We start from the raw sequence: 27,565 nt of genomic DNA on the forward strand, positions 1-27,565 counted from the left end.
TGCCATGTTACAGTGTTTTATGATTTATTGTTTATACAGTCGTATACTTCTTATAATGTTGTGTAAGAATCCCAAAACAGCCGTAAAGGCTTAAACAGTTATTCAGAAATATCAGAATTTCTATTCATTTTCATTCATTCATTCATTTTCTGTGTTGTTTAATCCATTTTTAGGTTCGCGGGAAGCTGGAGCCTGTCCCAGCGATTAGCAGGCGAGAGGCAGGTACATCCTGGACATATCAACAGGCATTCGTTTCCCCATGTAGTCAGTATAGATTAATGAGTGAAGTGTCGTTACAGACGTCATTCTTAATAACAAATGTATACTTGCTCAGTATCAACATGAACATTAAAAACTATGAACATCTGTAAATATTGACATGGTCATTAGGATTGAGGTCTTATTGACCAGATAACGTGACAACAATCATATTTAGTAACAAATTCAGTTTCACAGAAGCATCAATTATTCTACTTTCGTCTGTAATTCAGAGTAATATCTGAACTGGGGACCCAGTGCTCGATGCAAGGAGCTTTGGGAGGATTGAAACAAGTGAAAGAGGCTGGATTTGATGTCTTTCTGGCATCTAGTTTGCCCATCTAGAGCAGCATGGCGGTGCGGTGCTCAGCATGGCGGCTTCACAGCGAGGTCGCTGGTTTGAACAGAGACCTTTCTGTGTGTTTGCATGTTCTCCTTGTGCATGTGTGCGTTCTCTTCAGGTACTCCGACTTCCTCCCACACACAAAAAAATGCATGTAAGGTTAATAGCTATGGTTAATTGATCACTTTTCACATTTAAGATGCTTTGGATGAAAGTTTCTGCCAAATGATTGTGGAATAGTTTTAAGGAAAATGCACATCGAGTGTATAGTTCTGATAGGAAAGCAGGTAAAGCAGCCTGATGCTGAGAAGCTCTACCAGTGATAAATAAAAAAATAATCTGAGATACTATTTGACCTTAAAGTTTAATCATTTTGATTTGGTAAAGGATGAGTCAGTTCCTGCAGACTGAGGGATATATAACGTCCTGTCAGCTGTACAGTTTTGTGAACAGTGAATGCAGACTGAATGATTTACAGCTTATGTACTGCTTCAATTAAATCCCGCTTCAACAACAAAACCTCAGTGAAAATTACATTTGCATTTAAAAATAGTCATTAAAAATTTCTGCAATAGTATGAATCAATTATTATAAATGATCTACTGCTTGTATCAATATCCATAACAAAACACAAATTAAACTGAACATAACAAAAATAGGACTACTATTAAATGTCATATTTAACATTTTCTTTTGATAACATAATTAATTCAAGAGTCTTTATTTTATCACTTGCAGCAACTGCCATACTTTAAATGAGACATTTCATCCTGACTTAAGAAACAAAACCTGCTCTGTGTGACGCAGCTGCTGCTGTTGCCTCTCATATCTGCTTATGATAACACTGAGAAACAGAAAGCTTTTGTCTATGAAATGTGTTATATTTCAGGCTGTCCAGCTAAAGGAGGAGGATGGGAGGAGGATTTTTGCATCCTGTGCTTCAGCGGTGGATATGTGCAGGATATAGACGAGTGCTTATAAGGTGCTCTTTGTCTGCATCGATTTTCCCACAGACACAAAGACAAACACTGAATTTTACTACATGCTCCTTTACTAATGTACATCCATTAATTTGTTTTAGTATTTTCAATATGTCATATTGGTTAATATTCGTAATGGGACAGTTTTATCATTACACTAACTCCTTCAAACGTCTTTCATCAGACAACCTCTGGAGAGACGTGCTGACTGTGGCTGTTTGTGTAAATGTGATCCAGCCTGCAGACAAAAAACACAGCTGATGCAATTAATAATGCAGGAAACAACGGGTGCATTTAAAATACAACACATTAAAAGAAAAAAAAACTGATTTAAAAAAAGAGGAAAAAAACAACTATGGTTATCTATTCAAGCATTTAAGCCTTTTATGCATGACTTAATAAAAAACAACGCAACATATTGTAAAATACAGTATTTTACCTCTACAGACATATGCAATCATACTTTATTGTTTATTAGTGATGTTTAGAATTTATCATGATTTATAATAATGCATTCTATGAAATATTTATAACATAATATATAATCATAATTATATTATGGAAATCTTCTTTAAAATATAGCTGTATCGTTTTCTGTTCCAATTTTTAGCAAAGGCAAACTTGTGTAATAACATTATGTTCAATTATATAATATATTTATTTATTTTCCAGTGCGTGGAAACGTATCGGATGACTCACTAAGATCAACTGAAGTGGTTTATTTACAAAAATGCTATCCTCATTCATGAATATGCCAGAAAAAAGTTTGTTAATAAGTGTCCACTATATGGCCGCTATGCATAAAAGGGTTAAAAGGTAAATTTCCACCAGTATGATTTTTTCATTTGCAAATCAAGAAAGGTCCCTCTGGATATAACACTTTCACACAAAGATAATTTAATGTTTCATATAAACCAAAACATTGTAAAAAAAAAATTAGTAAAAGTAGATTCCCCTGCTATGTCACCAGTGTATGGTCCAAAACAAAAACGCATTTAAACGCACCTTAGAAAATACCTTCAGCTGCTCATAAAACAGAATATACATCAACATGAGGACATATGATTAGAAATCATATGACAAGGTAATAAAAAAAATTTTTTTTTTCTTATTACCTTGTCATATGATTAGAAATCATATGACAAGGTAATAAGAAAAAAAAAAAATTTTCTTATTACCTTGTCATATGATTAGAAATCATATGACAAGGTAATAAGAAAATTTTTTTTTTCTTCAGATCAATATTTGTTTTGCATACAACATATTTCTAGCTCACTAAACCCTTCAATGAGTAACTGATGAGTAACTGACTGGTAAACAAGTGTTGCATCAACATGTTTTCAAATGACGGAACAGGCCGGTCTAGTCTGGAAAAATATTGTAAGGACCATGAAGTAACCTTGACTTGAGACTTTCACTAAGAAATGTGACCTTAGTCATCTTTACTACTTGTACTTGCTGTTTGTTTCATCACATTTAGTTAGGTTTAGGTTTAGGCTAGGTTCCTTCAAGTTTAGTTTAGTTTAGGTTAGGTTAGGTTAGGTTTGTTTAAGCTAAGTTTAGGTTAGGTTAGGTTAGGTTAGGTTAGGTTTGTTTAAGCTAAGTTAAGGTTAGGTTAGGTTAGGTTTGTTTATGCTAAGTTAAGGTTAGGTTAGGTTAGGTTAGGTTAGGTTTGTTTAAGCTAAGTTAAGGTTAGGTTAGGTTAGGTTTGTTTAAGCTAAGTTAAGGTTAGGTTAGGTTAGGTTTGTTTAAGCTAAGTTAAGGTTAGGTTAGGTTAGGTTTGTTTAAGCTAAGTTAAGGTTAGGTTAGGTTAGGTTAGGTTAGGTTAGGTTTGTTTAAGCTAAGTTAAGGTTAGGTTAGGTTAGGTTAGGTTTGTTTAAGTTAGGTTAGGTTAGGTTAGGTTAGGTTTGTTTAAGCTAAGTTAAGGTTAGGTTAGGTTAGGTTTGTTTAAGCTAAGTTAAGGTTAGGTTAGGTTAGGTTTGTTTAAGCTAAGTTAAGGTTAGGTTAGGTTAGGTTAGGTTAGGTTAGGTTTGTTTAAGCTAAGTTAAGGTTAGGTTAGGTTAGGTTTGTTTAAGCTAAGTTAAGGTTAGGTTAGGTTTGTTTAAGCTAAGTTAAGGTTAGGTTATGTTAGGTTTGTTTAAGCTAAGTTAAGGTTAGGTTAGGTTAGGTTAGGTTTGTTTAAGCTAAGTTAAGGTTAGGTTAGGTTATGTTAGGTTTGTTTAAGCTAAGGTTAGGTTAGGTTTGTTTAAGTTAAGTTAAGTTAAGTTAAGTTAAGTTAGGTTAAGTTAGGTTAGGTTACGTTAGGTTACATTACGTTGGGTTAGGTGAGGTTAAGTTCGGTTAGGTTTAGTAAAAGATTTTGGTTTAGCCTCATGTTGACCGTTTTACAACATTCACAGGTTCAAAGGTATGTCACCTTCAGATGTGGGTCTCATCTGCAGTAATCTTGTCCTCCTTTTTCATGGTTACCATGGTGATGACTTCTGCTGATGTAGTAGTAGTTGGATAAGGAAGTAGCTAAAAATTATAAACCAGGATTGTTAAAGAATTTGGAGGTTTGACTTCAGGTGTACACACTGAATATGCTTAAGAACATGGCAGACACTGGGCTAATTCCAGGGGTGTGCAGTCAGGGCAGGCAGGATAGGCGGTGCCTACCCAATGCTGGAAGAAATAAATGTAATCATTCTATTTTAATAATTCATTTTTATATTTTTCACTTTCTTTTATAATTTTCTTTATTCTAATGAATCTTTCAGATGATCATTTCTCTGGTTGCTTTGCTGTTTTTAATGAGAAACCTTTTTTTTACAGCTTACGTGATGCTGTTTATCTTGGTGGAAGTGAGACAGTAAGGAGGAAAAATCTTGGATGGATGGATAAATATATATTTCAAAATGACAAACTGGTATTTGTGATGGACAAACTGGCTTATATGCACAACAAAGCAGTATGATGATGTGATATAATTGGACTTGGGCATCACAGTTTCCTGGCTCATAAGTTCTCCACAAAATGCAGGAACAAAGAAATCTTTAGAGATCATGTTAAAGATGAATCTTTGCTTCAATCTACGGCCAATAGCAAACAATGAAAGGCACGTCAACCTGAGAAGAGAAACGTGCATGGACAATGGACAATGTGGCCCCTCACTTGGAAAAATCCTCTTTCTCTCACTGCAGATAAGTTTTCCATGCATCAGTGAGCAGTTTTCACCTAAATTATTTGTTAAACTACATTTAAAATACATAGTCTTGTGTTTGATCCCTCATGCATCACCACATGGTGGTGACATGTGGTTCACCATTTAAGTTTTTATTTTAAACCCTGGGAATGGACCTGCACACTCCTGTTGAAGCTAAACTCCCCTTCACTTCCTCTTCCTCACGTCCTTCTCCTCAGGCTGGCCCTCCTTATCTCTGCTGACTGCCTCCTCTTGTTGCTCCCCGTTCTCTTCCTCCTCATCCTTAAAACTCCCTTACACCTCCCTTCTCCTCCCCTCTCTGCTGCCCATCACTGACAGCACTAAGTGCAAAGATAACACAAACTACATCACAATCAGAGCTTAAATAATCAAAGATCAACCAACTCTGATGACCATTTTTTTGTAAAAAAGAAATTAAGTTTTCATTGCTAGAACATGTCAAAAACTGCATTTTCAAAGCAACAGTTTAAAAAAACAAACATTTTTATTTACTGCGCCTCTTTATGCACACACACATCTCTATCAGACACACACAAAATACACACTTTCATTCGTTAACTATGATGAATGCCTGTTGGCTTGGAGAAGAAAGGTATTTGTGAGCCGACACAGACGCTGACCAGCATGCAGCTATGCAGGTCACAGTGACACACAGTTCAGTACATGCTGAATACTTTAAACAGTGGATGTTGATACTTCAGTCATTATGTAGGTATTTCCTAATTAGTTTCTGCAAGACATGAGAACCGAGGAGTTGTGGAAGAACTGAAAAAAATGTATTCCCACAAGAGGTAAACAACAGGCCGCTAAGGAATCTGAAAACTTAAGAATATTTTAAGGCTTTTTTATAAACACTGCAAGGCGTGTTTCCCAAAACAATTTTTCTCAGAAATAAAGCTTTGTCTTGTCAGTGGGAAGGAAGCACTACATTTGCATCTAATATGGTCTTAATATGACACAAACATTTCTTTAGCATTAAGGTACAGCGTGTAACTAATTTAGATTTTTATCAGCAAAAATCAAGTATTACTTTCATAAATACTTATTCACCAAAGTCAAATCACAATTGCATCCAAATGAAAGCACTGTCATAGCTTAGAATGAGTTTTATATATAAATAAATAGATGGCGGCGCAACCATCCGAAGACTGCCATGTTACATGCTACATGTCTTGTAGCTCTCCGTGTTATTTCAAGGCACGAGGGAGAAGACAAAAGCAAAATGACAGGGGATCATTTAAACTTGCCTTTTCCATTTAAACAGAGGAGCATCCATACTCTTTGCCCCGCAAGAGGGGAAAAAAGTAGCCAAGAAAAGAAAAAGAAAGAATAACCGAGAGAAAACTGGAGTCTACATGAGTGTGGTGTTTACCAGATGGACACAGTTCATGAGAGACTTCAAAACTGAGGTGGAGGTCGCATCTTTCTGCTGGACAGGTAAGTTCATTCAATCTAACAGTGAAGTTTATGTTGGTGTTTTGTTAGAAGCAGAACAGGTGGTCCAGCAGCTACTTTATCCTCTTGTTTGAGTTGGATTATTTACTGTTACTTGCTGTATAAAACAGCAGAGATGCTAATTTGTTAGTTAGCCTACAGTGGAAAAGGTCCATTGCAACTGTTTCAATTGCTGTTGACAGAAGTCATACCAGCAGGACACAGTACGCTTCTTTCAGATGTATTTTTACAGAGTTTTTCCTGGTGTTTCATAATTCCTTTTACATTATAACATCGGCTATTAGCAGTAGCTTTGCCCCAAATACATCAAGGACATGCTTGCAACTTACGGGTATCAATTAAAAGTACAGAGTTATGTGTTGCTCCCTGCGAAGGACTGGCGAGCTGTCCAGGGTGTACCCTGCCTTTCGCCCAAAGACTGCTGGGATAGGCTCCAGCTTCTCCGTGACCCTTCATCGGACTAAGCGGTCAGGATAATGAATGAATGAATGAATTATGTATTGCTTTCTACCTCATCACCTGACGGGACACTCTGACATGTTGACATTTTCACATTTCTTACTCTCCGCAGCTTCAGTAGTGGTAATAACATGCCTAAACGATGAGGTGCCAGACAGCAGTACTCTGTTATTTACATTCAATAAGCAAACCACTAGACGAGAGTAATTCTCACACACTGTCTTTAAGAAGACAGCAAAATTTAAAAAAAAAGACTTTTTGCTGACAATTTTTTGTTAAAACTGTAATTTCCCTTATTTTATTTTTATTGTTAGTATTATTAATGTACAGTTAATAGTATTACATTATTATTACTTATGTAATTGTATATTTTAGTCAAGTAGATGAAGTTTATTTGCTTTAAGGCTCAAAAACAAAGTTGATGTTCTTGTCTTATACAAGACAAAGCAGATAGCTACGTTGTATACAGTATAGCATTGAGAACAGACATAAGCCCACTTGAAGTGGTACACTGCAAAAACTTAGCCTTAAAAAAAACAACAAAAAAATATACAAAAATGATGGAAATGTTGCTTAAAATAAGATAAATTATCTGCCAACAGAACAAGAATATTTGGCTTGTCAAGACTTCCCAAAATAAGTAAAAAAAAATTCTTAAAACAAGAGGAATTCTGTGGCATAAAAATGATATTATCTTTAAAAAATAAGCATATGTGTACTCAATTTAAGATTTTTAATCTCACTTAGATTTCAGTTTTTGCAGTGTAGCATGCCCTCCTAGAGTCATTGTTTTCTCAAATCGACATGCCGTATTGCTATAAAACTCCATTTGAAGTTGGTGAGATTCTTCACAACAGCAGATCAGAAGCTACATGAACCCACCTCTGCTGTGGATGCCTATCGCATAATGTAACTTCAGCCATTCACGGTTTAAAGGTTATACGTGTATATCACCAAGTCCGACCTGGTTGGACTTCTGTTGCAAAATATTACAGAAAACACCTAAAAAAAAAAAAAAAACAAAGAAAGAGAAAACACCAGGGGTTAAACTTACACCAAACCAACACTTTTAAGTGGTAACCAATGGAAGCTGGCGCATGTCTGAAAAGGCCAACACTGATGTCACTGCAAGACAGGTTTTAGGTTTCTTGAAAAACAAATTCCACGTTGTACTGGCATGAGAAAGTGAAATAATCATTCTGAAGACATCAGCATGAATGTCCAGAAACATGTATTACTGTTCCTGGTTTTTCATCTACAAGTAGTAATAACGATAAAAAAGCAACAACTAAAATCTAAAAGTTATTACAAAACTGTAGAAACTTAAAATGTGATGAGGTCAAATTTATCTTCAACATCATGAAGAAAACAAATACGTCTGCTGTTTACATCTTATGAGCCTTCTGAAAAGAGCATCCTAACAGATTTTACAGCATATTTGGTTGACACCTTCTTGGATAATGAAGTCTGTTTTCCACACATTTCCACAGCAATGGCGTCAATATGAACTGGTGTTGTTATGACTTTTTGATAAATGGTAATTAAAACATATAGTTAAGACTCTGTTAACTCTGATCAAATAATAATATTAATGGATTACATTTATCTTGCACTTTAATCCTGATGGTACTCAAAGCGCTAACATTCGGTCCATCATTCATGCGCTCCTCATTCATACTTGGTGATGGTAAGCTGCAGCTGCCCTGGAACAGACTGGTGGAAACATGGCGGCCAGTGTGCAGCAACGGCCTCTCTGACCACCACCAAAACATTCCCAGTCATTCATACACCAGCGATGTTGACACTAAAGGCAAGAGGGTGAAGGGCTATTTCCCATATTTCATATAATTCCGCAAACACACAGTTCACACAGTAAGTATAAACTCTTTAATTGACTATTCTGAAGATAATGAAAGATAAAAAAGTATTTTGTGTATCTGTTCTTACAATTAAGGGCACTAGGAGTTTCTTTTATTAACAATCCAACATGGATTTAACTCTTTTGTGTCACAAATAGGTTAAAAGTGAGCAGTTCCAACCTTTTAGTTTCATCAACAACTTCTGAATTACTGTGTAAAACTCCTGTAGTAGTCCACACTTGTTTCAATATATGGTAGTAAAAGCAAACAGATGTTGATGTTTTGTTGTTGTGAAAGTTGTTCCTAGCAACATGTTTTCTGCAGGTCCTTCAAAGTTTTTAATTGAACCTTTAATGTTTTCACACTCATTTCAGTTCAATCCTTACATTTCTCCATTTTCAGAGGAATGTGTGTGTGTGTGTGTGTTTTGTTTTAAGTTCCTATGAGATTCAAGCATGAAAACACACCAAACTGAAGCAGTAAACCAAAGTTTTGCCACACATAACAGACAACTTAGCAAAGAACTGATCTGAAATGGTATCTTTGTGAATGGCAAGCTGCCACAAAGACTCATCGCTTGTTCCCGCTTCCTAAATCGCATCCATGAAAACAGCAAAGAAAACAGTTTAACAGACAGAAAACAGTAAATTTAGGTGATTTGTAAACAGCTGGCTGAAAACGTGACATATCTCAACATGCTGTTTATCGTGTCCTTAAACAAAGTGAACAAGTGGATGATAAAATAAAGATATCTACGGCAAATAAACATAATCTGAAAGTGATGTCCTGAAGAAATACAGAATAAATTCGAAGAAAGACTTGACACAGAACCTGAAATTTTAATGTAGACCTGTAGCTGATCCATGTACTGTTTGCTGAAGCCTGATCAGAAACAGTCTCCATGGAAGTTGAAACAGGAAGAAAAGGCTGAGGTCTGCCAAATGGCAAAAAACTGAACTGAAAATGAGCAACAACAGGTCTGAAGGAGCGATTTCTACATCACTGAAGCCGTGTGGGATCGTGGGACAGAGAATGAATCAAATAGGAGCTTTGGAAAGTCTTTCAGGACTCCTGGAGAACTATTCCTAAAAACTATTTAAAGAAATGACAGAAGAGCTTGTCTAAGACGGTTCAGACTGAGATGATGAATAAAGATATTCATATCAAACACTTTGTTGGAATTTGAAAAACATAACCTTTTACTTATGTACAGTATTTCCATTTGTGCTAAGTAATATGTGCATATTCCTTGTCTTGTCGTCCATATATGGCCCAAAACCTTTGCACAGTAGTGCAATAGCGACGAGCACGCTTCTCTATCACAGCAGTGCTGCAGCTGAAGGGGAGATTAAATTTCCACTTCAGTTTCCTCTACTCTTGCAGAAAGTTCACTCTCTTCTAACTAATGCACTCACTATACTGCCTACTTTAGCATTAGGCACTTACTTGACTGCCTTCTGCTGTAAAGAGAGTGATGGAGGAATTCCTACCTCTTCATGGTGGATGCCAGTGTATTGACAGGGTTCCATGCCACACACTCCAACTGAGAGGTCATTTGATATAAATTCTCACCACTGTGGAGGAAAGACAAAATGTAGAAGAAAAGCTCATGAGCTGTGCACTGGACTGTCATTTAGCAGGACAGCGTGGGGTGTGTGTCTGCGTTTGTGTAGCTGCGCTGGTTTTTGTTGTCTCTGTAGAAAACAGACGAATGAAAACCCTGACATGTTCACAAGAACAGTCGTTGGTGGAGGATAAACAATGTTCCACGGACACCAAGAACTCAAACATCTCATAACACTCAGACTTTAAACGCAACAGACTACACAATTATCACACACACACACTGGATTTATAGCCTCCACCCTCCTTATACATCAGTTCCACTAACGCATTACCTGCAGGCTCACAGCGGTGTGGATGGGGTAGAAGTGGTGCCTGGTACCCTGCTCATTACACAGCTATTACTTTACAGTGCAGCAGAGGCATGCAGCCAGCAGAGCCAAAAGCTATTTCTGCTGGAATGGAGATTTACAGTACTGATAAAATGGCATTTTTTTAAACAAATCTGTCTATTTTTCTTCCCTGTTGCTGACTGATGGAGACCATCTCTGATTCAACCAACCTCTATTTTATGGAGGTGCTCTGTCTACATTTTCCTGCCTTGAACACAGATGTTTTTTTATGACAAAGTTTCTTTCCAGATGAACCTGTCTAATTCTAATTCATGCATCGGAAAAAAGTCTTTACATGAAATACTGTCGGATCATTGTTGCCTCAGTTAAAGAAAAAGAGTGAAAATCCTGGAATATGCATGAAAAGATCCATTTACCAAACTGCAGAAACTGGTTTCTTTGAATAAGTGCAATGGGCAATATTTCCTGCAATATTCGGTTTCACACATAAAGCACGTCCTGATTTATACCAAGCCCTACTAATTTGTGGTCATGGATTAGTAAAGTAAGGGAACAAGATAAAATACTTGTGGCCATGCGTTACTAATCCCATGATTCGTATAGCCAGTTGGTTTTGTTTCAGATTGTGCACTTTTCTCACCTACATTAAGTATCTCTTAACACCCCCCTAGCAGCACTATTTAAAGCGATTCTATCACGCTATATTGAGCTATTTACAGTGTTATAGTGTGTGATTGGTCGTTGTTGTGACTGGTCCAGTTCAGGAGTAGAAAGCTACATCCACCTTCATGGCTCAGTGTAAGATGGAAGAGCCTAAAACTTTGATGGACACCAGGAAATGCCTCTTCTGCTCCGAGAGAAAACAAATTTCTGAATGAAACAACGACTAGACAGCAGCGGAAGGAGTTTGTTTTTGGAAGTCGGCCACAGAGTTTTATGGGTGATCAGGGTTTCACTGAAAACTGCTGGATAACTAAAGGCCAATTATTTTTGCGAGGTTTTGCTGTGAGGAGGGTCTGTTTCATACAATCTAGGACTGTGTTTCCGATCCTCAGACACAAGCTGTAAGTAAAACCAAAGTAAAGAAAAAATGTTGTTGGTTTTGTTTTGATCAGTCTAAAAACATCCCAGTTATAATCTACGTGAAACAAGAGAAATAGATGGACTTGTATATTAGAACAAATGAACCTGAAATGTGCATATTAGAGCCACATTAAAGAAAAAGCAACAATCCACAAGTCTTACAGCTTGCAACAAGATGTGATCATCTCTGCTGCGTGACCAGACTGAAGTTGCCACTGATTGATCGCGCTCTGGTTTACTGTCAGATATCATTGTCTATTATTGAAAAGTGTGGATGAAAACATTTTAAAAGTTAAAATTACTTTAGCTGTCCTGGTTTCTGTTCTGCCCAAAATCAGCTGCATTCTCCCCCGATTGCTGATTATCCTCACCTGTTCTGCCCTTTACTTGAACACCAGGCCTAGATCTGCTCAGGGTGAGATTGTCTGTCTTTTCCACAGCTTTCAAGCGTTGTTCATGTGCCTGACTGAGAGAAAACCTGGTCTTGACCCAGCCTGTCCCCGACCACCGTCTTTGCTACGTCATTATTGGTATGAACTGATCACCTGTTGCTGAACCCTGCCTGATTCTGACCCTACCCATTGTTTGCTCCTTCAATTTCTTCTACTTGCTCATGTCTTTTGGTGTGGACCCTGGACTGCTTTTGGACCTGGATTGTGGAGATTGTTTTCCCTACTCTGAAGGACTACTCTGAGGCTGCCTATTTCCCCATCTCCTGGTAAACATTCATTTCTTGGCCTCTCCCATTTCATCTCAACCTTGTTTTAGGTTCATCTGTTTTTTGTGTTCCAGACTTCCTGATGATCAGACTAAGCGAGACCATCAATATTTCAATAAATCTGATTAAACTTCTTTGAGTTTTGGGTTCTGGCTTCTTAAACTGTAACAGCAACATGTTGTAGAATCTTAATTAGACAACAACTCGAGCTATTAAAGTATTTAAGATGACGTTTTAACTTGCCCAGATATGTTTCCACTGATGTCCATTTAAAAAAAAAAAAAAAAAAAAAAAGCTTTTGGGTCAAACGTGATTAAAATGCGCTTAATTGAGATTAATTACAGTGTCCCAACCCTATACGTGTGTGTGTGTGGCAGCTGAGGAAGGCTGAAGTGATATTTCCATGCCCGATGATGGATATATCAGGAAAAAGGAGCATGAGAAACTGGAGACGTACCAAGGCCTCAAGGAAGAACTGGAAAAGGCCTGGAAGGTAAAGACAACAGTAGTACTCATAGTTATCGAAGCACTGGGGACCGTGTCCCCGATGCTGGAGAGGTGGCTCCAACAGATACCTGCAGAAACATCAGACATCTCCATCCAGAAGAGCGCAGTCCTAGAAACACCTCAGATACAACATAGGACCCGCAAGCTCCCAGGACTCTGGTAGAGAACCCGAGCTTGAGATGAATATCAATCCGTCCATCCGTCCTATCCATAAAAGATGTGAAGAGTGGGTGAGGAAGGAGTTTATATATATATATATATATCTATCTATATATCTATATATATATATATATATATATATCTATATATCTATCTATATATCTATATATCTATATATATATATATATATATATATATATATATATATATATATATATATATATAGATAGATATATATACATATATCTATATCTCTATATATATATATATATATATATATATATATATATATATAGATATATATACATATATCTATATAGATAGATATATGTATATATATATATATATATATATATATATATATATATATATATATATATATATATAGATAGATAGATAGATAGATAGATAGATAGATAGATAGATAGATAGATAATGCAGGATTTGGAGCACAGTTTAAGCAGAAATTATATAAGTACATTTGTCTACTTATTTGGAATTTAGTAGTTTCATAATCCACGGTTATAAATACCGCGGTGGTAATGTCTCCCTAGGCTGTTGGTTTCTGTAGGTCAGCTTTTCACCTGACATGAATCACAACTTCACAAATATAAGTAATTGTAAATCGTAACTATGTAGACTTTTGTAACTGCCTAAGGGTGAAAGATCAGCAGAAAAGTGAGCTGTAACTTGTCTGATTTAATGTCACAAGTAGAGCGGAAGACCAATAAACAAGCCCTGTGATAAAAAAAATAAAAAAAACACTGTAGGACAACAAGTTCCACAAAGTGCCACAAAGATTCAAGCTTCCCAGTAGCCGTCTGATCTTCTCATAAGCTCAATAAGAACAACCACACAATCTCTTTACGCCAAAAGAACGTTTTTATGAGGACTAAGTGCATCAAACACAGTTGTTACACACAACTGATAGACAATTCCTGTGAGTATTATGTAATTTCTGGAATTGAATTATTGTAAGAGTGCATCTACAAGCAGGTGGCTCACACACACATTCACTCATCAGACCAACCAGCAGATGCAGGTTCCTGGATCAAACATAATTTGGCACAAAGAACCTCAAACGTGAGTCCAGAGATGGAAAAATGTCGAAAGAGGAAACACACAAATCTGCATTCTGGTTTTTGCATCAGTTTACTCTGTATATGAGGACAGTATATATTTTACCACTACTGTCATTTGGTGATTGAAGGAATAACGAGTTGGATAAAAAAAAAAAAAAATCCAGAAGGAAAAAATAATTGAAAACCTTTAGATGATTAAAGTAGTTTCTGTTCAAACATGCAGGTTTCTGTTCTCTTCAGCTATATTCAACTTTTAAAGCAGAATCCAGCTTATTTTACTAAAAAGGCAAAAAGGCTTTTGTGGATCAACTAAAAAAATAGTTTCAGCATTTTAAATCCTAGACTGTGATTGATCAGAAAGTTATCAGAATTTGCCTACTGTCATTGGAGCAAGAGGTGAGCCTTTTACAGTTGTTTGTGTTTTCTTTTGATGTGAAACCGGTGATATTGGAATACACAATAATACCTGCCTGAATAAGTGGACCACACTTCATGGCAATGCACCTAACTGCTGTGGAGACATTTAACTTGAAACCACAGCTGGAAACTTTTCGATGATTCAAGTGCAGCGTGATTTATTGTCTGGGGAACCATGAATTTATGTTGAAAGTCTGTATTTAAATGTGAATCAAGCCAAGTGTCTTTAAAAACAAGGAGACTGACGCTGCCAAAAGAGAACAAGATTAAAGCTGGGGTAGGTAATCTTGCTCAGTGACATTTTTTTTTAAAACTCTGGGTTAAGTGGTTCCTCGTCCTGATAGTAGTCTATACATTTTGTAATCATGAACAAGAAATATAGTTTGGCCCCTCAGTTTACTGTAAATCTGTAAAGACTCTGACCAATCCAAACGTTCGAACCCAATTGAAGTTTTTCATTTCTTATATTTCGAGGGCTTCTTCTCCCGACTCCCCTCCTCCCCTTCCGGCAGCGCATACCTGGTAGCCACACCCTGCATATAAATAGGTTGAAATAGGGTAAAAAATACAAAGTAGTGAAGAAGACAAACATGGCTAAGAAAATGCAGGAAGAATTTCCCGACCGGTTTATTTGTCTCCTCCCGCTAAACAGCTGAGAAAGACAAAATCGTTGGTGGAAAAAGGTGTGAACTTGAAAAGCACTTGGTGAGCGTTGGCAAGGAATGGATCCAAATGGGGATCTGGATCTCCACCAAAAAAAAAAAATCAGTTCTTCTTTTTCACATTTCCAACGACTCCTGAAAATTTCACTAAAATCCATCCATAACTTTTTGCGTTATCTTGAACACAAACAGATTAACGCCGGTAAACACATAACCTCCTTGGCAGAGGTAAGAAAAAACCCTTGGATCACAAACCAGCGGGGAGGAGCCAAGACAGGGCGCTACTTTCAAATTTTACTAGCTTCCCAACAATACCTACCCCCCTACCCCGGCTTTAAGGAAATGGCTCCAGGTTGTGAAGGTGCTGAAGTAAATTCCCGCCATCCTTCCATTTTCTTAACCGTTTAAACCAATGAAGGGTTGCGCGGAAGCTGAATCCTATCCCAGGAATCGCTGAAGTAAATTAACGCTGCAAAACAGTCAATGAAGTGCTAATCTCTGCAGTTCCTCCACTGGCCACTAGGGGGTTTCTGAGACCAGTTAGCTACTTTAAGACATGTGGGCAGTGTATAATATTCTTCTTTATTGTTTGTCACGTTTACCTATAAATTTAGTTTTAACTCATCAAACTGGCAGTAAACAAATTAGCTTATGTCCAGGTTAGCTGTAGAAAATCCCTAAAAACATTTTTAAAAGTCTGAAAATGGTTCTGCAGCAGCTAAACGTACCCTGAAAGCTTCCCTCCTCACATACAGTGATACAGTGATAAGAGGATGTCCATGATGTGTTATGCAGAAGCTGAAAGGATTAAGATTTTGACCAGCACTGTTATATTTCAAACAAATCTTCATAATATCTCAGAAACAGCTCCCCCACCCCCTTTAAAAGGCTTTAGCAACAAGTCACAACTGTTTTCAAACTTTAAAATAAAAGAAATTTACTGAAAATACCGCTTCCCTTTATACATTTAAGCACATAATTGGACCAGAGTACTGGAATTAGTATTATTTTATTCAATTTTGTCTTAATTGTAGACAACGTTGTCATATAACTTTATCATAATGTTTTCTAGAAGTTAAGTGCAGTGATGTTTGTAGAAAACCCTCCAACAACAGTTATGTGCAGCTGGAAATTAAATAATATCTGGCTTTTTAAATAAATAAATAAATAGAGCATTGAGCACAGTTTCAAGGATATCAGGTTCTTTCTTGTTTTGATAAAAACCAGAGTGCCTCTTTTTCTCTCTCGATGCCGATTTATATGACTTCTGCATGTTTTCATTTCACGTTGTTCCAGTTGGCCAAGCTGACGGCCCAAGGAGTAAATACAGGCCTGATGGTACCAGGCTGCAAGATTAGATGACTGGCTCCACTCTTATGAGCCTTCCCAGCAGAGTGTGTATGGAGATATCAGTTATGTTTATGGCAAAGACGACCCTCAGGCTGGAAGTCAGCACAGTCCACACACACACACACACACACACACACACACACACACACACACACACACACACACACACAAAGTATCCATCCCTGCTGTGGTATTTACAGAGAATTCTTTCTATCGTTACGCTGATGGAAAACACTGGAGCATGTGAGGAATGTTACATTTAGAAAAATAACAACCACCAAACAGCTTGGAGAAGATGTGATGAGGAAGTAATCTCTTTAAAATATCCCTCAGAAAGAGGAAGATGTGTCTCTTTTGTGTGTTGACAAAACGTATTTTTAAGAGTATTTCAGGCGCACCAGCAGGAGGTTCAGTGTTATGGCAGATAACAGCATTATGTTGGTTTTACAAATCTACGTCTGGGTGTGGCTTTTTCAACTGTGAGCACTGTTTGCACAGTTAAAAATGATCACAGAGGATTATTTACTCAAATATGATCTCTAGTCCGTCTTTCCATACCAAAGTAATAAAGCATGTTGAAATGCAAATACAGCTGACACTTTGTAAGAACTGAGCTGCATTTTGTGGAAACATTTGGCTGCAGTTTGGAGGAAATTTGGTAGGATATGAAAGGATTAAAGGTGAAGGTGGGGTTTGGCTGGAAGTAAGCAGATTATATCAATCAGACAATGTGTGTAAATATGAGGGGTTTTACTATAAATAAATCGAACTCAACACTGTATCATGAGTTTGTTTCTGTAGATGAAGGATTAAAGTCCTCGGAAGATCATTATTAGTAAATCTATTACGGTTTAAACAATTGTTTTTGCAAAGGAAATTTATTCAGAATAGGAAAAACACAAACTAATGTGATGAGAGAACCTCTGGCTGAATTCCATTTAGCTGCTTTAGTTTTAGTATAGCGTTTACTTTCATTTTTTCACACAGGACGCCCCACCCCCACCCGATTAAAACATGTATAACTCTTTTTTTTTTTTTCTTCAAGAAGGTTAAAAACAGGGGAAAATAGTTTGGATATGTTTTTTTTTGTTTTGTTTTGTTTTTATTTAACCCTGTCCTGTCCATAATGTACAGAATGGTGGCCTGTGTGCCAAATTGTGCTGCTGAGGGAGACATTTCCTGTAAAGTTAACTTGACCCGACTGAGTTATGGGCAAATTCATTTTCAGAAGCACAGTTTCCATTTTATTCATCTGAAAATCCAAAATATGTGCAATAACAGAATTATAGAGGTATTTAACATTGTTTTAAATGTGTCTGCAACATGTGTTTTTGTGGGGATTGTGCTGGTATTTAACACTAAGCCATGTATTTTCCCCAAACTTTAAGATGGTCCTTTCATTTCTAAACATGGCGGTTATATAAATTCATTTAAAAAAAATTTTTTTTTAAAAAGATTAAAATAAAAAGTCAGACTTCAAAAAACAACACAAAAACAAGATCATGACTTATTTAATGCTGCTGAAGTTAAACACAAATCTTAGACCCAGCCTGCCTCCTAATAACCTAATAAGCCGGTAAGACGTCATGTTTGTGGTAAATGTAAAATACCAACTTATTAACTGTTATCTAAGTAACTTTATGACAACAAAGTGCACAAAAAAGTGAAAAATTTCAGACTTGGAAATAGAATATAAATATCAATAAAATATCATAAAGGCAATGTTTCCAAACCTGGAAACACTGGGGGTCTTCCAAAGAGCACCGAGGGTCTCCAAGGCTTTAGAATAATTGTGATTAATAAAAGAAAAAAAAAATTAAAAAGATTAAAAAAAAAAAAAAAAAAGAATAGTTGTGAATAATAAGTTAAAATGTGTCCCTGGAAGTTTTTTTTATTTTAAATCATCTCGACATTTCCGTTCATGTTTTGGGAGCCTGAAAACATGAACTTTTTTAAGTGAATAAAGGGGTCATCAGAGTCCGCTGTACAGTATTTTATTATTACCACCGCCAAAGCAGAACTGCTTTATTCGACGGTGTTGGTCTGTTTGTCTGTCTGTCTGTCTGCAACATAAACTCAAACAGTTACGGACGGATTTTCATAAAATTTTCAGGAAATCTCAGACATGGAACGAGGAATCAGAGATTCGATTTTGGGGGTGGTTCCGGATCTCCATCTGGATCCAGGAATTTATTAAAGGATTCTTCACTCAAGGGAGATATTGGGATATTTTTTTCTATTAGAGCTTTCAACTCAAAAATAAAGCTGAAATCATTAGCAAAAAAAACTCATGACCTTGGCGGAGGTCTGTGCTCTCTGTGATTGTAGCGGACCAAAAAAAGAAAAAAGCCACTTTTAAGTTACAGCTTGAGCATCCAATCATATTCATCCGTGTCGGGTTTAGCTGGTCAGCGAACAGGTGGAGCTACAATAATCAGGCACTTCATACTTATCCGGATAAACCTTGATCATTCCTTTGAATAACTTTTAGTTAGTAACTTTTAATTACCAGTAATAAAACATGTCTGATATAATTGTCCCTGTTTAAAAAGTAAATAAAAGAAAAAGTGGGGGTATACGTTGCAAACTTCACTTCAGATTTATGGAAGGACAGCACACAGTCAGAATACAGTATTTGTGAATGAAATGAACGAAAAGATCAAGCCACGCACGGTTTCAGCACAGAGCGGAGACAAATGTCCACGACTTTTTAGCATCTGCATGTAAAGAGGGTCCTAATTAAAAAAAAGTGGGAACCACTGCTCTAAAACAAAGAACATCTCATTTATAAACCGGCACTATGGATTCAATTTCTTCTGGTCTCAATAGCTGTTTAGGGACAGAAGAAACTCTTTCATAATGCCAGTAACTACAGGAGGAGGTCTGTGTTTTCTGTGTCTGCTGCAGGAACAACTAAGCTTGTAGAAGTAAAAACAGAAACAAACAGGAGAAAACTGATTTACCTATTTTCATGTACAATCACACAGGACGTCCTGCTACTAATGAATGTATAATCTCTGTCAAACGCAGGAATACTGAGCCGACTCTGTTTAGTATAATAAGAAAAAAGAGAAGTGGACATCAACGGTAAAACCAATAATTAAAAAAAACCAAAAACAAAGTGGATATAATGGAATCATCTACTAAAGGACGAATATCACGCTCCTTGGTGCGTTACAACACAAAGGAATAAGTTTTAAGGTATCTTATCCGATAATGTTCATATTAATTTTGCTGATTGTGTTTGTCTTGCAATGCAACCAGACTCCAAACGAGAGTCGCCAGTCACCATGTAGTTTGTCACCGGCAGTACAGAACTCAGCACTTTTACATTTATTAATTCTCTTTTTAATTGCAAAGTGTTGGATGATGACTTGAAAATCAGTTTATTTTGGCTTCCTGGATGAATTTATGCCATATCTGAGGTGATAGATGGTGCAGACTTCTTAGTTTCTGACACAAATCTGCATGAAACTGTCATTTTTCTTGTGTCCATATATACAAATAGACTCTATAGCTACATTATCAGTCAAATATAACACAATATTAGTAAAAAGCTTTTAGTAGAGCCATGAATGAAGCGGAAAAAGAGGCAGCTTCGTGTTTAACATGTCTGAGGAAAAATATAGAAGATCCCAACGGCAAGCTGCGGGTGTTAGCATTAGCTACTGGTAGCTAGCTGCATGTTGGTCAGCATCAAGCGATGACATGTACGGCTTCTTTAGCAAACTGGAAGATGAGTTTGCAAAGGAAAAGATTCAGCTGATATTTCAAACAGAACTACAAAATGGCTTCCACACTGAGCGAATGGTTCAAACACAGCTAACAAGTCAGCCGTCAACCATCACAGGCGGGTTCGACAAGAGTAAAGCTGTGGTTTCTCTCAGTAGAGAGTGGAAAAAATCTCTGAAATGTGGCGTTCCAGCCATTTATCTAAAGGAGCAGGCTGCTTTGGAAAACGTCCCCGTGAGAAGACATCTGGTGCAGTGCAGCCTTTTTGCTTCACTTTCTCTCATTTTCAACCCCAAGCAGCTTAAACTTAAAATAGTTTCACATCATAAACAACACTGAAGGCCATCTTGCAAATGATCCAGGAGGAGAAAACTGCTTCATTAAGTTTTACTTCTGAAAGTCTGATGAGATGAAGAAAGTGCTGCCGCCTCGGCCAGAACATCTTGTACCAGACAAAAGCCTTAAAGGAAAATAATAATTCAGCTGCAGCGTTTAAAAAGGCTGGAAATGACTGGACTCCTCCTCACTCTGACCTTGAAGAAAACACGATGTTTAGCAAAGAGGAAAACAGCAGCGACAATAATCCTCTGAAGCTCTGTCAGTCAAACGGAGAAACTTGTTACAAAATAAATTTTTAATATTTTTCTCTATCACGACTTCCTGCCTCTGTTTCAGGACTTCCTTCAGTGGCACCCTGACTTACGTGTCTTTGCTTAAAAAAGTCACACCGGCCGTTTTCAAATGGAAAGTGTGGGATCTGACTGGGAGATTTAGTCGAAAGCTACCAAAAGAAGTGGCTTAAAAACAAAAAAGGAAGCCACAACGTGATTCGGACCTGTCCTGAAGGTGAACATCCTGTTCAGAAGAACATCCTGCAACCTTTCACTGAATTACTGTTGTTTGACCCGAAACAATCAACAATGCTTTCTGAAACGCTTCCAGCTTTGATTGTTTCTGGGTTGTTTTTTTTTATTGTTTTGACATAAAAATAGATTTTAGAGAGAGCGTGTGTGTTGCGACATGACTGTGCATGTAAGATGTTTGTGTGTTACCTGTTGTAGGGGTTCCTCAGCAGCAGGGCCTGGCTGCTTGTGCAGCTGTCTGAAGGTGTGTGACATCCATAAACAGGAGGTGGTACTGGATACTGCTGCTCACCTGAGATGCATGCACACACACAAGGTAAATAAACAAGCTGACCTCTGCTTGCACCATAAAGACCAAAGACGAAGCTGCAAACTTTCTTTCTTCTTTTTGATTAAAATTTTCTAGCAAACGAAAAGCGTTTCTGTTGGTTTTTCTCCTCTCATGCTCTCAAATCTCATAAATTTGTACATTTCTTTTCTTTTTTTTTTTTTTAATCCTTTGAAATTTACAGCTTCAGCTCCACCAAACACCCGCAGTTAAACATTTACTAACAACATGAGCGGACGAGGGATAAAAGAGAATGGTGGGTGGATGAAAGAAGGGGCGAGAGGAGGAGATGAAGGAGTCTGAGATTCAGGATGTGGCTGATTTATACCTCCGACAGGCAAGGTCACTGCAGAGATGTCAGAATAAGGGACAAGATACTCCCCGGGTGAGAGCTACACGCAGAGCGGAGCGCTCGCAGCGGCTTTAAGTGCTCTGAAATACCTACATTTGTTATGATTATGAGAGACTGGTGAATTAATGGTTTAAACAAGCATCTTCTGTGTTAATCTACTTTTTTTTATGCAGGACTACCCTGAAATAGCCAAATACAGCCACTACACAGATGAATCTTTTTTCTTTTTCATGTTATGATGATCTAAAAATATAAACTTTAGTGGGAAAAACCTCAAATTTGCCATGAAAACAACACAGAAATGATGTTGCAGTTCATTATTTAGGTGAAAGTTGGTGGTTTACATGACTGCAGACTTAATTCAGCTGAGTTTACAAATAGATTTCATTTGTTTTTAATGCAACTATATGTAGTTTACATATAGTGGTTAATTTTCTGATGGATTTATTTAGTTTATGAGGAAAAGATAAACAGCATAGGGAGGACGTGTTTATTTAGAAAGGTTTTCTCTGCTATGCAGGATTTAATCTGCAGTCATTTTTAGTGGAAGTATTACTGTTATCCATTACTTTTTATCCTGCACAATGTTTAGTGCTGTTACAGAAACCACTGCAATGTATTATTTAGCATTATTGATGTATTTATTTTTACTTCTGTGGGTTTTTAACAAACTCACTGTGACAGACGCTTCATGCTGTTGGCCTGTCATTTTATCAGCCAACTGATCTATAAAATGAAATATTGGTCAAAAATCAGCACTGACATTCAGGGGAGATGACTTGCAGCTAATTTCATGGCTGTTGCTGATAAAATTGTTGCTTTAGATTTGTGGAGTGGAGGGAAATCTTATGTTTTGTTTTTTTTTTTAAATCAAAACCATAAAAGAACAAATATTGGCTATTTAGCACTAAAATCTCCCCGTAACCCCGAAAAGTTCAATTTAACATCTTCTCCTAAAGACAATAATTGATTATTATATGTGTGTCAACACTGAAAAGCAGAAGACCTTGTTGCTTTTTTTTTTTTACATAAATGGAATCATATAATTAGACATAGTCAGGTTAAACTGTTCAAAATAATAGTATTACTCTTAAAATACATTGCAGTACACATGTACCACGTTAAAAAAAAAAAACCCTGTTAAATCCTAAGTTAAAAAACTAAACATTGTCACAGTAAATATTATGTTTAAAAGCATTAAATAATAAATCATTTTACTGCAATCATTTTATCTTATAGCATTAAACAACAACAATGCAAAGTACATCCAGGTTTAAACAAAATGTAAGGCTTATTTTTAACTCAGATTTATTTAAAAGGGAGAAAACAGCTGATAAATGTACATTAGTTAACCATGCACGGCATTTTACGTGTAATTAAAGCTTCAAAACACCATTCCATGAAACAAGGATTATCTTTGTGGTTTATTATTCAGTTGCTAAAAACTGCAAAATAAAACTGTTTGTACATTTTTATATGTTTGAAAAAGTTTTTTCTGCCCACATTTTGCAGCTTTATTACTACAGAACCTGAAAATTTAAATGGAAAATCTATAAATTCTCATTATTAAAACAGACTTTATGTCTTATAAAATTACAGTACCAGTGAAAAGTTTAAGCATTTCCCAATAGATTAAATGGGAAAGTGTGCCCAAACTTTGGACTGGTGTTGTTGTCTGGATGGATAAAAACCAGAGAAAAATCTTTCTTTTTTTATGACTGGAACAATGCAAAGCCGCTACACTCACGCACCCATTGTGTTCTGCTGGGTTAAAGCGTCTTCGTGTTTGAAGGAGTGGTTGGAGAACTGCGAGCTGTGGTGTGTAGGAGTGTGACCGTAATTACCGGCTCCATCGAATGCAACCGTACTGTAACCTGCAACACAGAAACAAGATACGGTGAATACACACAAGTCTGTGGGAAGGTCACTTTCAAATGAGCTCGGCACATTATTCCCATCATGTTGTCATCAGGTTAACACGATGGTAAAATAAACAAATGCAGAAGTTTTCGGTTTAGTTAATGGAAGTAAAATCCAACAAAAGTTTTATAAAGATATTAATAGAAAACATTTCTAGTTTAAAATGATGTTTATGCAACTTTGCAGACAATAAACAATAAATCTGTATTTTCTAATCCAACATGGCATCATGCAGTTATACAGCGCAGCTGGTGAATACACACACACACACACACACACAGACACACACACACACACACACACACACACACACTCTGTGGCATTAAGGAGATCTGCGCCTGACACCAAGGCCAGCTCTGACTCATGACTTCAGCTGACCTAAAGGCCACAGCAAGCTCCCATAAATCACTCACATGCACCGACAAACACGCACACACACGAATCATCACATGCATGCTTCATTAATTAAAACACAGCACTTTCACTGACTTTCCTCTCAAAGCCGGTGGGTGAGCGGCGAGGGGAGGGAGAAGAGAGAAAACTCATTAAACATCTCCATCTATCTTCCACTCACCCCTGACTTTTCTGTGTGGTGTCTTCTGTGTGTATTCTGATACTTTTGTTGCCTCCTTGAAGTTCAGCGCTGAGGTGACGAGCAATGGGGTCAGTTTTTATTCAACTGGAAAATCTAAAGCCTGGAAAAACCCCGTGGAATACCCCTTTAGACATGCAGTACCCTACATTTCTAAACCTCCAGTTCCTTTTTAATTGTTTTGTTTTTCATCCTCACATCATTTGCATCTACTTTTATCTGTCCGTCGAAACTTTTTAAAACATTTTTATGTGTATTTTTTATGCTCCTGTTAAGTTTTAAACATGATAAAGAATGAAAAGTCGAGTAAAATTGTGATTTTTATCAGCAAAAACTTGACCAAATGTCTTTAAATATTAGTATAAAACATTTGAAGGTGTGACATAACGTGCATGTGATGGTCCCGGCGTGACCCCGCCGAGTCCTGCTGTTGGTTTGTTTGCCTGCTCGTCCTGTCACAGCGGGGAGCAGATAAAATAGGTTAGAGGTCGGCTTAGCTCTTTGATAATAATGTTATTCCTAAATTATCTGCTTGATAAGCATGTTATGACTAATTAATCTGCTAGGTAATCACTAACAGATTAATTACGCTGAGAAGAGCAGGGATTGAGCTGCAACAGCTGGAAAAATATGTTTGGGATGTTTTGCGTAGAAAACAAGAATCCCATCGTTGACCTCTGACAGTTTAACTTGCTTTTATTATCACGTTAATTCACATATTTCTCTTTTAAAATAACACTAATAATAAAAGATTCCTGATGTTTCAAGCTGAAATGGAAAGACTTTGCCAGGTTTTAGGACAAATTCAGGACAAGAAAACGGACCAACTTGTTTAATGATTTAAATCTTTTTTAGTAGGTACTTCTTACCTGAATCAAACAGGCTTGTCCCTTGTCAAACCAAACCTTCAGCTTTTGTAAACATACGTGGAGACACTGTGAGATGTGAGAAATGCCAGACTCTAATAGTCACTGTGATGAATTACTAATAACCCAAAGGTTCCTTCTTTTAGCCGGTTATGACCTGAAGCAACACATGCATCAGTTTTACCTCCAGTAGGGAGCCGCGCTTGCATTCTATCAACAGCTTTAAGACACGCAAATTATTTTAATTTAAGGAAATTAGAGCAATAATCACCATAAAGTTAGCGATTTACAACTGAATCCCTCCTATGGCTTTTATTTATTATTTAAAGTTTCTTTAGAGGCTAAGAAGTAAAATGTTTTTCAGAAAACCCTTAAAATCTTAAGAGGATTAGTTTAAAAAATAATCCTTAAATGTAACAAGTTAAATGTTTATAGACATATAAACACTTATTGTGTCACATATTTCTGGTAAGGTTGAAATATTGGAGACATATTTGATTATGGCAGCTTTTAAAATTGCTGTTTTCCATAAACGTCTCTCTTAGAGCTGGTTTTTAGTCTTACACACAGTGTCAAACTCGTTCTGGAAATCTTTCTTTGTTTATTAGTTTCATAAGATTAACGAGTTTTATGGTCAGGAAAAAAACTTATTCAGTGTCTAATACAAAAATAGTTTGTTGGTATCAGAACAGCTATGGGGTTAAAACGTACCTTTAATGCATCATCTGAACCAACATCACTTCACTGCAAAGATCATTAGGATTAAACATTAAGTCTTGGTTATTACTGCTTGGATCAACATGCCTTTCTTTAAAAGAGAGGAAAAAAAAGTTATTTGGTTGAGTGTGTAATCTTCGTCCCGTCTGCTCTGCATTTAACCGGGTGGATAAAGACCCTGAGGCGGTGAACGCTCCTCATTATCCAGTTTAAATTAACATTAAATCATTTGTAAAAGTGAGACTTTGTGGGGATAAAATAAAGCAGATGAAGGAAAATAAGTGTGAAAAGTTTCTGGGAACAGCAGTGAATCTAAAACTGGACACACACACTCTCACACACACACACACACCTGTCATCCCCCAGCATACCTGTCTGGTTGCGAGCAGCCGGCTGCGTGTCCATGCAGTTGGGCAGGTATGACGGGTTGCTGAACATCCTGCTGGGGGGCTGGTGGTGGTGGGGGGCGGCCACGGGCGGCGGCTGGCTGGGGGCCGCTGTTGGAGGAGGGGGTGCCCCGAACGCTGCCCCGTACCTGCAGGCCCCGGTCCCTGTGAACTGCCCTGAGAAGTGCACGGTAAAGGCGCTGAGGCCACAGTGGGGGTCTGTGTCGTGGTGGTGGGGGTCCCCAGTGGCCCCCCAGCTGGGTTCTTGTTTGATGAAGGAGTGAGCCCCCAGGGAGGTGTGGGGGGCAGCCAGGGAGGAGTAAGGGGAGGCGGCAGTGTGGAAGTCCAGGACGGGAGCCCACTGAGGGGCCGTGCTGACGGGCAGAGCTGGGCAGCCGGGGCTGGGGCCCGCTGGGACCGGGGGGAGCAGTGAGTTCAGGTCACGCACATCTGAACCCATCGTGGTCCAGGGGAGAAAACTCGAATAAAGGGAGGCAATTTTTAAATTTGATCTGTCTCTTTGCTCCGATAGATGGTCCTGCTGAAGACCCAAAACCACCTCCACCTCCAAATCCCACAGAAACTTAAACGGCCTTTCTCTCTCAGCGCCGGGGGGGGTGGGGGTGGGGAGGGCGTCTCCTCCTGCAGGAGTCTCCTCTAAATCAGCCGCACTGGAAGCTCCTCAAGTCTGACAGAAGTTCATGGCAGCGTATTAAAGTCTGCAGTTTATGTCAGCGGCAGGCGCAGCGAGAAGAGCTCAGCGGTGGTCTTCAGTTTCCCTCTACAGCTGTGAAGCACAGAGATGGAGTCCATTCAAACCGGGAGACGAGTCTCTGCTCACAGGGCTGCCTGTGAATGGAGGAAGAGAAGTGGAGGAGTGAGAAGGAGTAAGGAGGAGGAGTAGCCTTCTTTTCCCTCCACTCAGCCTGTGCATGTGTGTGTGAGGAGGGTGGAGGAGGTGGAGTCAGGAGGTGATGAGGGACAGAACCCTCAGACTTCATTCATCTACTGTATGCTGAACAGTACACACTCACACATGCACACACAGATACAAACAGGAATAAAATAAAGACAATGATAATAAAGTTAAATAGAATATAGATGCTATTTTTATTATTATTATTATTTCTAACAATTTTCATTTAAATAATTTTTATCTTAAAAAAAACACAACTGCTTCATATTTACAAGTCATAATGGTTAGATATCTCAAACAGTGCAAGATATACAATTAATTTTAATTTTAAAAAGACAAAATAAACTGATTATTTAGGATGTCTGGGATGCACAAACAGACCGCACTGGTTTCTACCCAGTAAGGCCCGACCGCGTGCAGGAATACGTACAAATAAATAC

At 37.7% G+C, this 27,565-nt stretch overlaps 1 protein-coding gene across 2 annotated transcripts in view; it reads right to left on the bottom strand.

Moving 5' to 3' along the window:
* The window catches only part of wt1a (WT1 transcription factor a), a gene marked incomplete at both ends in the record, with an annotated part of 37,425 nt that extends 10,756 nt beyond the window's left edge, over positions 1–26,669 (bottom strand). Inside the window, 4 exons of one of the 2 annotated variants that reach the window (XM_079254118.1) lie at positions 10,050–10,133; positions 21,238–21,340; positions 23,480–23,602; positions 26,195–26,669. In XM_079254118.1, the coding sequence (XP_079110244.1) occupies positions 10,050–10,133; positions 21,238–21,340; positions 23,480–23,602; positions 26,195–26,669 (785 nt within the window). The remainder of the gene's footprint in view (positions 1–10,049; positions 10,134–21,237; positions 21,341–23,479; positions 23,603–26,194) is intronic. The other variant, XM_079254119.1, reaches the window with a different exon arrangement.
* Positions 26,670–27,565: the final 896 nt, after the last annotated feature.

Source organism: Telmatherina bonti (assembly GCF_933228915.1).
Source record: "Telmatherina bonti genome assembly, chromosome: 2".
Lineage (NCBI taxonomy): Eukaryota > Metazoa > Chordata > Actinopteri > Atheriniformes > Telmatherinidae > Telmatherina > Telmatherina bonti.